The 11,365-nt window shown below is 44.8% G+C and overlaps 1 protein-coding gene across 1 annotated transcript; it reads right to left on the reverse strand.

Moving 5' to 3' along the window:
• Positions 1 to 659: 659 nt before the first annotated feature.
• On the reverse strand, positions 660 to 6,724 carry LOC311198371 (glioma pathogenesis-related protein 1-like; the record flags this gene model as incomplete). The annotated part of the gene is made up of 6 exons (XM_084272301.1): positions 660 to 1,316; positions 1,404 to 1,430; positions 2,693 to 2,775; positions 3,861 to 3,973; positions 4,392 to 4,637; positions 6,545 to 6,724. The coding sequence occupies 6 exons, from the start codon at positions 6,722 to 6,724 to the stop codon at positions 1,105 to 1,107; spliced, it is 861 nt and encodes a 286-aa protein (XP_084128427.1). The 3' UTR covers positions 660 to 1,104.
• Between the last annotated feature and the right edge of the window lie 4,641 nt (positions 6,725 to 11,365).

The following is an 11,365-nucleotide window of genomic DNA, read 5'->3' on the forward strand; positions in this document are numbered from 1 at the left end:
TCTCCACAGGCTGCAGATCCTTCCAGGAGCTTGCTCCAGCATGGACTTCCCACTGGGTCACAGCCACCTTCAGGTGCCTCCACCTGCCCCACAGTGGCATCCTTCATGGGCTGCAGGTGGAATCTCTACTCCCTATCATATTCCACGTGTTGCAGGGGGAAAGGCTGCCTCTGCCTCACCATAGTCTTCTCCATGGGCTGTAGGGGAAACTCTGGTCCAGTGCCTGAGGTGCCTCCTTCCCCTGCTTCTTCACTGACCCTGGTGTCTGCAGAGTGTCTCACATCTTCTCACTCCCTTCTCTGACTGTAAAAGATGTCGTATCTTTTTTTTTTCCTTTTTTTTTTCCTCCTTCTTACCTATGTTATCCCAGGGGTGCTACCACTGTCACTGATGGTCTTAGCCTTGGTTGGTGGCAGGTCCATCTTAGAGTACAGGATGAATGTCATCTACTCCACATTTCAGATTCTGTCACTATCTCACATCCTAAAATTAAGCTCTCCTCTTTGTCATCCCATCTTAATCCTTGCTCTACCAATTTTTCCCTGTTATTCTTCTAGCTATGGAGGACAAAGCTTAACTCTGGGAGGACAAGAACAAAATAGTGCAACTGACAGTGGAGTAACTGTAACAGAGACTGATACACACAGGGTAAATGTAGTAAAGGACAAGCTTTATTCCTTCTGTTAAAAAAGCAATACGTACAGATGTGCTGTTTGAAAATGCTGTTGGGAGTGACTGAAGGTTAATGGAGATGAGCTATTGCTCCTTTTGGATATAGTGTGCCACTTCAGACATGTCTTCATGATACCCCAGGTTTCCAGGAGTTAGTATAAATACTAATAAATAGTCTATGTAGTCCCTCTAGCCGTCTACTTGGATCCAGAGCTAAGAGGCTCATACAGCGTGTGGCAGCTACTGCCAATAAATTACACTAACTCTATGCACAGCCACTTAAATCTTGTGTTGAGTGGAGAAGGAGCCTTTGCTATGCTGGATAAACACCAGAAGGATAATGGAGAGGTGACCAAGTGTTTTTCTATAAATGTGTGCAGTTCTCTGAGGGTAATACAGCGGTAGGAACACTATCCGTGTCGCAATTCATCATTACTCATAAAAAAAGGTGTGTGGAAACCGCTGCTGTACTAAAACAACAGCACCAGCCTCCAGTATCAAAAACAGTGGCCTTAGAATCAGCACAGTAACACAGTACTGGTCACAAGAGGGAGGCGGATGCTCAGCGGGTGGGATGTACGGCGGTGCGGAAGGCCTCGGGGGACGGGGCTGTGTATCCCAGTCTGGATACCAGTTGGAATAATCTAAAACACAGTGAAGAAACAGGTGTTAAGACCCATCAAACTTAGCCATACGTATTGGCCAGCAACTAAGAACAATTGGATACGTACCTATGAGCTTCTCACGTTCTTTATTTTCTGTGAAGAGACGAGAAGACAGAATAAATGTGAGTTACATTCAGTCAGTGGTGGTGCTTAATGTAAGAGGTGAGCCACTGCTGGTGCCTGGCTGATTGCCCTGGTGGTGCCCATCAGTGCCTAAAGCAGTGTGAAGCAGGCCAACAAGAGCAGGTCCCAAAGTGGCCTGGGGCAGATACATTTCATTGAGTATAAAGAGAAGCAGGAAAGAAGTAGCTGTATTAGGAAGAATTTGTGTCATGGGGAGGAGGGAGTAGTAAATAAAAACAAAATATGGAATTCATTTGAAGTTGATAGACAAATGTAAGTAGCTACAGACAGAGAAATATAACTATTAAATTTACCACAGAAGTACACCTTTACTAAAAGATTTGATGCATTTGCAGGGTTGGCTATGTGCATACTATTGGAATTGATGGCTTTCCCTAAGGGGACTATGGTAAAACGGGTTGTAGGACCTAGCACTTTATTTTTAAAAGCTCTCTTCCTCCTCTTCCTCCCCTCTAGTCTTTGAGATTTTTCTAGTTTTCCTGTGATGCATCAGTCATCATTGAAGATGAGTCATCCAGGATATCACAGAAGAAAATAAGAATACCAAATGCTCAATTATTTCTACAGCTGAAGCCATCTAGAGCCTGGCTAGTAGAGGTCACCCCCATGAAGCCTCTGTATAAAATACATATTTGATTTAAGGCAGTGTCACATGTCCTTAAATGTAAAACCCTATTTCTGACTAATTTGGGACTAGGTGTAACGGCATGGAGGTCCACAGCTGCAAAGTGCTGTGGAACAACAATCTCGCATGACTGCACTGCAGGAAATTGCAGAAGTTCGAAGTTACACGTGCTTCTCAGTGTAGACTCATTGGTACAGAATGATGTGTTTCTGGAAAATGTGACAGAAGGTACTGAACAGGTAAGAAAGCTGAAGTTGACTATACCATTTCTGCTAGAACTGGATGGAAAATATTCGTTGTGACTAAAGTTTTAGATTTGACTTCCTGATCAGCTGAAAAGAGGTAAGTAGCCTAACTCACACTTCACCAGAGACTCTGGCTTCTACCTCTGAGAGCCTCCAACAGCCAAGTATTTCACTTAATTCCTTCTCGTGCTGTTCTTACCAGGGTTTGACATTGTTGCTGCATGGTGGCCTGCAGACCCACTTACATTCCTAGTGCAAACTGACTCACGGTTATATTTCCCCTGATAATAATGTCACTTTGGTTTCTTTGCAATTTGCTGAGTTGAACACTTTGTTCTTACCACAGAGCCTGTCCATGCACTTCTCATTACTGCATCCACTGCATGGTTGTCCAGCTTCATATGGTTTTCTTGGGTAGTTCCCCCTGCAAAATAGGAGAGCGGTGTTTTGTTAGCTCAGTTGTTTGGAAAGCAATTTAAATACATGGTTTCATCACACTGTTAGAGTAATTTATCATGCAGAGCTGTTATAGCGGGGAGAGGAGGAGGGAAGAGGAAATCCCTTTATCCAAAACCTGATAATTGCAGTTGTTTGAAATTCCTTTTAGGCCAGATTAAAGCTCTTATGGCATGAGGAGCTGGTGACTTCACAGGCAATTCTGTATTGTTCAGCATACTAGAAACCGCCTCTAGTCCCTCATTGCCCACCTATGTTTCAAAAACAAATCTATAAAAAGCAAAGTTCAGAAATTACAAGGTATGAGACAAACTAGAAGGCTGTTTTCCTTTTATTTCTTCAACTAAAATGTCTTGAGTGAAGTTCAGGTGGGGCCATAGAGAGATGTCATCTTTCTCACGTGGAAAGCTTGCACCTTCCCCACCTGTCCTGGTTTCAGCTGGGATAGAGTTAATTTCTTTCCTAGTAGTGGATGGAATGCTGTGTTTGGGAGTTAGGATGAGAGCAGTGCTGATAACACCCTGATGTTTCCAGCTGTTGCCAAGTAATCAAGGGCTTTTTAGTTGTTCGTATTTCCCTGCTAACGAGAAGGGAGGGGACACAGCCAGGACAGGTGACCCAAACTGGCCAAAGGGGGTATTCCATGCCAATCATGTCATGCTCAGCATAAAAGGGGCGCTGGTGGGGGGAGGAGCAAGGCAGCTCCAGGACGCATGTTTTTGGGGAGGGTCCGGGCTGTACAGCCTGAGTTGTGTGGTTCACTGAGAAACTGGATTGTGTATCACCAGTTTCATATATTTTGCTATAAAGTCCTGTTATCATTGTTATATCTATCTTTCTGCCATCCCAGTAAACTATCCTTATCCCAACCTCTGAGGTTTTGGTTCCTTGGGTTTTCTTTTCTTTCCCTTTCCCCCCTCCTTCAATTCCAACCCTCAGGCCCCTCCCCACTCCCTTTTAAAGAACAAGCGGCTGCGTGGTGCTCGGCTCTCAGCTGGGGCAAACCCACAACAAAAATCCCCTCCCCCCCCCCCGATGCTGTAATTAACTTACGCTGGCCCATAGTTGCAAATGAAATGTGCTGCGTTGGAGACTTCTGGAAAAGACTCAACCCTATTGCAGAAGTGAACTGCGCAGCCAACTTTATAACTCTCTGCCCAGACAACCTGAAGGGCAAAAGGAAACATGTAATGCACCTGCTCAAAGTCTGGAAAAGCAGCAGCGTTAAGGGAGGAAAGCAGAGGGAAGGATCTTGTGGAAGTTTGAAACAGCCAACAGAGAAGCAACATTGATAACCCAACGGGCAGCTTATGCAAACAACTGATTCACAGGTGGTTTTGCATTTGTTATCTGGCTCCCCTGGAAATACCAAATTGTCAGGGGATAATCCCTTTCCAACATTACGCAAAATAGGACTGGGACATCCCTGGGGCTCAGGATATTTATTCCCAATCCCATGCAGCAATAAACTGGCAGGAGAAAACCCCTGCTGTAATTCCTATTCCAAAGCAGCCTGCTCCAAGCCTGTACTTGAATGTTCTATGAAACCATTAGATTGTAAGCCACTGGGCATGTAAGACTCACCTGGGTGTAATGACCACAAATGCCACTACAGTGATTTGTGTGGAAAGTATAGCTTTTGACTTCTTCAAACCAGTCGTTGAGAGCTCTGTCCACGGAGAAGATGGTGGCTGTGCCAGTCCAGATATTTTCTCCAACAGGAGTAAAGGTGGGATGCACCTTCCTTGGCACTTTTAGGTAGACATTGTGCTTAAACTTGCACTGCTTTGCCCATGCTTTGGCACTCTTGGCTAAAGCAGCATCCCAGGACTGTAGAAAAGACAAAAAACATAATATATCCTGCACTTCAGTGACTTAGCTGAATTAAACCATTTTTAAGCAGAAATGTGTTAAAGGTTATTCTCCCCTGTCCTGCCTCCCATCCCAGAAATCAGTTTACTTCTCTGGCATGACATTCCTATTCCCACAGCGATTTTCTATTCTTCTTTCTCTCTTACTAGCTACTACAGGACATGTAATATCTGTCTGCTGTCTTGTGGTATCTAACTTGTTAACATATTTAGAGCTGGGTTGCTCACTTTAAGCTCCTACACCTGAAAGGAAGTAAGTGGGTGAAGCCCCCCTGCTGCAGAGGGGCTTGAGGGATGTTATGCCTTTGAGCTGTTGGCTGTCTAGAGATCTGCACTTTGAGATTGTGGCCAGAGCAGAGAGGAATTATGTTCTGTTGGCCAGGATGGAGAGGCAAGGAGTCACAGCTGCTCCCTTCCCCAGCCCCTTCTGCCTCTTCGCCCTCCTCAGCCTGTAGCCAAAGCAAGTAAAAGGCTCCCTCATCTCTTCAGGGCTGAGGAGGAACTGTTCCCATCCTGAGTGGTGCAAGTGATAGTTTGAGCAACCAGCTTGAGAGACATGCAGAAAGACTTCTTGTCACAGAATGACCAGCCAGTAAAACGGCAAGTAAAATTCAGTATGCAGAAAGGCAAGTTAAGGGATCTGAGGGGGAAAATAAATTTAAATTGACAGGTCAGAGATGGTTATTACCCCATGTAAACCCATGTATAGTAGTAGCCTAAAAAGCAAATAAATTAGAAATCCCTTGTTAGAAATTCCTTGAGAAGGACTGGAGAAGAATGCTGTATATTTAATAACAGCATAGTGGATGTCCTGTTAAACGCTGTGTGCAGCAGCCCCACTTAAGAAGAGGACATCAGAGCTGCAAAGAAAAGATAGAACTTGGAGGAGAATGTTTATCCTCAACCATGGAGGGCTTTCGTAAAGCAACAGAGTTGCAAGAAAAAAAAAAAAATCCAGCAAGAGCTTTTAAATACAATGCAACACCTTTGATTCAAGAGGTTTCTGTGTATTTGTCCTGCTCTTATTCTAGGCTTGTTGGATCTTCTGTCTGAGCAGCTAGGTTTGCTCTTGTGCACTGACATTTTGAATTTAACATTGTTGGTTTTGTGTGTGGTTTTGTGGTGGTTTTTTTTTTTAAGGGCAAGGAATTAAAATCCTGAGTCATCTAGATTTTACCTCTTTACTGTGAATTTCCTTTAGATAAATGATTCATATAGTGCATGACTTCCTTTCCAGCTATGCTGCACTGCTGGAGGGCTCAGAGTAATGACATGGACTGACTGGGGTTACCTCCCCCAGCTATCTGTGTGCCTTTTCCCTTACACATCCCACCCAGCAAGCTGAGACCTGTCCATGGCCTCTTCTGGTAGCCACTGTATTTATAGGAACCTCTGCTTTCCAGCCCAGATATTAGTATCTCTGCTCCCCAAACCCTGCTACAGCAAATGAAGGTCAGGTATCTAAATGTATGTCCTGGAAAACCCCTTTCTTCAACCTATGTTAGAAACAAGGGGAGATGACGGGTTTAACTTCTCAATACCAAGCTGCTTCTCTGTATGAAACTCAGAAATAGATTACTATCTCTCTTAGAAGGAGATAAACGAAATGCTGAGAACCAAACGCCCTTCGCCCTGGCTGAAGTTCAGAGCAGAATCCGCCCCTAAGCAAGGGTTTCCCTTCAAATTATTAAAACTGAAGAGTACTGTAAAAAATTCTGTCTTTTCTACTTCCTATGAAGAACTAACATATATAGTACAGAAACCCCTGACGGAAAGGCAAAGAAGAGCACAAAGCAAATGAAGAATGTGGTGGGCTAAGTCAGCAGTACACGCTAATTTTCAAATGGGACCCAAATGCCTCCTTACCATGCGCAGCATGTTCTTGGCTTGTGGTTTCACTTGGGCTCGAAAGCTGTTGTGAGCTCGCACACAGTCTTCAATAAAATTTGCATCTTCTATGTCAGGCAAAGGATACTGTGGGGAAGCATGACAGCAAGCCAAGAGATCCAGTAAGAACAACTCAGCAAGGAAAAAGGTGTTTTTCATAGTTCTTCGACGGTATTTCTTTTTTACTTTTTTAAAAGAAAAATCTTTGAGGTGGAGGTAATAGTGGCAAGCAGCTCTTCAGAGGGTTTTCTCTTGCTGTGGAAGCACCTACAAATGTTAAAGTAGCAGGAAGTGAGATTGCTTCATGCAATAAGCTCTATCTGACATCACAGATAGGTGGTGTCAAAAAGAAAACTGTGAAACAGGCACCTGCCATGCACAATAGCAAGGGGGCAGCTCTCCAGGTAGACTTTTACCTTGACTTTGAGCGTGCTGCATTCTGGTTGATTGTTAAACCATTCTGACCATAGGTCTTATCTGAAGAGATGCTGGACAACAGCTTTCCTTAAATCTGTGTCAACCATCAAAACCAGAGCTTTGACAAAACACAAACCTGCTGTTCAGCTATTTTCCTACATGCTGTGGTTTTGCCCTAGCCAGCAGCTAAGCCACAATCAGTGGTGCAATTTCCCCTTCTGCAAGGAAGGCGGGTTGTGAAAACTTGTGGGCTGAGATGAGGGCAGGTTAATAAGTAAAGCAAAAGCCACAAACACAAGCAAAACAAGACAAGGAATTAATTCACCTCTTCCCATGGGCAGGCAGGTGTCCAGCCATCGCCAGGACAGCAGGGCTCCATCACATGTAATGGTTACTTGTGAATAAACACCATCACTTCAAATGTGTGTCCCCACTTCCTTCTTCTTCCCCCCATCTGTATATGCTGATCATGACATCATATGGTATGGGATATCCCTGGTGGTCAGTTGCGGTCAGCTGTCCTGGCTGTGTCCCATCCCAAATCCTTGTGCACCCCCAGCCATCCCACTGATGGGGTGGGGTGAGGAGCAGAAAAGCCCTTGGGTCTGTGGAAGCCCTGCTCAGCAGTAATGAAAATATCTCTGTGTTATCAATGCTGTTTCCAGCACAAATCCAAACCTCATCCCTCTACCAGCTACTGTGAAGATAACAAACTCTGTGCCAGCAAAACCAGCACACCACAGTACAGCTTAGTCACACCAGCTCATTTAAAATATTTTGTAGGACTCTGCATCCATTTCAGAATTACTTTAGGAATAAACAGAATTAGGGAAACTGCATATATTGAAATCTGATTTCAACACAAGAAAAAAACCACATTTCCTGAACAGTGGCTTGCTGCAGAATAGACCTTCTGACCTGGTTTGGTATGCAATGAAAGTACAACTTGGAAATCCCAAGCTTGAATATGTGTTGATTCTCTCCTTCCTTAGCCATTTGCCATTTAGGGAAAGCTGGAAATCACTGGAGGAGCTTCTTGTGCTCCTGGACAGACAGCAGCTATGGGATTAGCGCTCCCGGTGTGAAATTCCAAGCCTGATCACTTCTTGGGGAGGTGAGATGAGCTGTGTTGGGATTTATATCCCCTCACCAACTGTTCTACAAGCTGGTTGGACTTTTTCAAATCTAAACCAAACTGTATAAACATACAAGAGGATAAGGACAACCATATGTTTTAAGAGACAAGGTCTTGCAACTCAGATTTGTGTAGGTTTACAGAGAAAAATATGCTGTAGATTGAAAACAGTATTAGTGGCTCTGATTGCGTGCTCAGTTTTGCAGGTCGGCCTTATCCTGCTAAACACTGGTGGGAATTGTCATTTAGGTCTTGCCTTCTCCAAGTACCCTTGATTTGCTCCAGTCTTGTATCAACCTGTAGGCCTAATTCAGAAAGGCTGCTGGAGCTGTAGCTCCCCAGCACCATCACAGCACTACCTATGTAGGCTCCTGACAGGAGGCACAGAACTAAGTATTTGTGTGTGGCTGCCTGTGCATTTCTCACTCTCACACTCCCCTAACCCTGCCACGATCCCTGGATCAATTTCAGGAAGGTAAGGGCAACTGCAGGAGGCAACATAGTAGCTGAGAGACCTTCTAGTGTTTGGGAAAGAAACATAAAGCAGGGCTACAGTTATTCTTGTTGAACAGGCTTAACACAGCCCTTACCAATAAAAAGCCTTCAGAGGCACAAGAGACCTAGACAGAGAGGGAACTGAACAAGTATTTCATATTTATCCTTTAAAACAAACAAACAAACAAATCCTGTGCTTTCCAGCTCTCCCAGTAAAATAACCATTTTTTTTTCTCTGATAAATTATTTCTGTTTAAAAGAGACCAAGCCAAAGCAGTCAGTGGAAGGAGACCAGCCGCTCTCCCTTTCTCTGTGGGCACAGCAAGTTGGGTGCAAGATGCTTTTGGTCCTATCACATCCGCGATGAAATGACGCACGGAGCACTACCAGTCATCTCAAACCCTCACCTCCCCAAGCACATAAAGGGAAGAAGGAGGTGAAGCAGCCCCTGACACAACCCCAGCCCAAGGCAGCAGTCACACCTGCAGCCCAGCCATTGGCTTTTAGCTCTAATCATTTTACCTGTTCCGCTGCCAGAAGTTGGCTGTGGCTCCATCTGCCCCCACAACATGTATGCAGTGGGCATGACCTCACCCACAGTTACTGGATTTACCTGCTGACTGTGCCTCCTGGTGTGTCACCAACACTGCTGAGGTCCCTTGTCTGGCAGACATAGTCTGTTCTCTTCCACTCTCATGCTCTATCCCAGGAGCTGTGTGTGGGCACCGGCAAAGGTGATGGGTCCTCAGCTGCGGTGGGATATTTTAAAAGGTAGGGTGGGATGGTCTCAGGCTGGCATTGGTGACTGCTGGGATGGTGAAGGGGATCTTAGGACTGGGGTTTCATCTGTGGGTGCTGTTGCCTTCTGTCCTACCACAGGACAGAGGTTACTCTCTCCTATCAGCTGCTTGCTTGTGGGTTACAATGACCCTCCAATCCACCATGTGCACTCCTGAAGCCCACAAGGTACCATCCAGGTGCCACTGTCAGTATGGTATGTGTGTGGAGCATCAGGTAACGGAGAGATTCTTCAATCAAATCGTGACAGTTTAGATCATTATGGTGAATGGCCCCCTCCTCTCCTTCTAAACTGACCATCAAAGGACTGTCCATCGCTTATTTCCTTCCAGTCATTTGCCTCTCTTCTAAACCAGGGCCAACTGCATTCAGTTTACAGCCAGTTATTCTTTCTGAATATTACCTTGAAACTGGAAAGCAAGCATGTTTTCTCTTTCCTTTCTAATAATGCCCATGCAATCTATGAGAATCTAAAGCCTTTGGTCTGCTGGACTTAATGCAAACCCACAATTATATTATAACCACATGCCATTTGTGGAGAACTCATCATCACACTAACAACTGCTCTGCTAATTTAGCAGTGATCTCACAGTCACATATGCATGTGGCTGAAATTTTGTGCTGCGATCTGAGATCTTTAGGAAGTAGGGATTTATGCCATGTTCGGGATAGCCCACGTTGTAAGATGCTTTCCTGCAGAGATGACTCTGGCTCCATCTAGTGATTCTGCCTATAAAGCCAAAGTCCAGCCTGTCCTCAAGCATCTGTAACGGATGTTGTCAGAAAAAGGGGAGTTATCATCCTTTGTGGGCATTAATCAGGAGATCTTGTAAAAAAAAATTTGAAAATTAAGCTTCGGGATTTGGGTGTCACATTGTATTTGTCTGGACAATACAAGCATTGCCTGTCCCTGCAGAGATCTCAAGTGAACTTTGGCACAGTGATCTGGGTGCGTGTGGGAAGCTGTACAGCAGAATGATTCTGAAAGAAATCCCCACGTTAACATTTCGCTTGTCCCCCCGTTCTCAGGTTTAAATGGCTGCAAACAGCAGACCGAAGTTTCTTAGCTTTATCCCTCATGTACGGTTCTGTCAGAGGACCAAAGGCTGGGGGATTACAGGCTGTTTGCCACACCCTGGGCTGCACCAAAAGAAATGTGGCCAGCAGAGCGTGAGAGGGGATTCTGCCCCTCTGCTCTGCTCTGGTGAGACCTCACCTGGAGAACTCTGTCCACCTTTGGAGCCCTCCACACAGGAAGGACATGGACCTGTTGGAGCACATCCAGAGAAGGGCCACAAATACGATCAGGGACTGGAGCACCTCTCCTATGAAAACAGGCTGAGAGAGTTGGGCTTGTTCACCCCAGGGAAGAGAAGGCTCCAGGGGGACCTTATAGCTGCCTTCCAGTACCTGAAAGGTGCCTATAAGAAAGCTGGGGAAGAACTGTTCACGAAGGCATGTAGCACTAGGATGAGGGGTAACAGTTTTAAACTTGAAAAGGGGAGATTTAGGTTGGATATTAGGAAAAAGTTCTTCAGTATGTGGGTGGTGAATCACTGAAACAGGTTACCTAGAGAGATAGTGGAGGACCCATCCCTGGAGATATTCAAGGTCAGGCTTGATGGGGCTCTGAGCAATCCTGACCTAACGAAGATGTTCCTGCTCACTGCAGGAGGGTTGGACTAGATGACCTTTAAAGGCCCCTTCTAACACAAGACATGCCATGATTCTGATTCTGTGAAACCAATGGAAATAGCTGTTGCTCAGGAACATTCATACTGCACAATTTTGCATGTAGAAGCCACCTATTTATGGGTTCAGGTATAGAATACTAGCCTTCTAGATGTAAGAATTAAATCCAAGTTTTAAATAATAAAATTTGTATTTCAAAAATTCTGTTCTGTATTTTAGTAATTTCATAATAGAACACTTAGAGAACAACTAGCTAGCACAAG

Source organism: Gallinula chloropus (genome assembly GCF_964237585.1).
Source record: "Gallinula chloropus genome assembly, chromosome: 1".
Classification (NCBI taxonomy): domain Eukaryota; kingdom Metazoa; phylum Chordata; class Aves; order Gruiformes; family Rallidae; genus Gallinula; species Gallinula chloropus.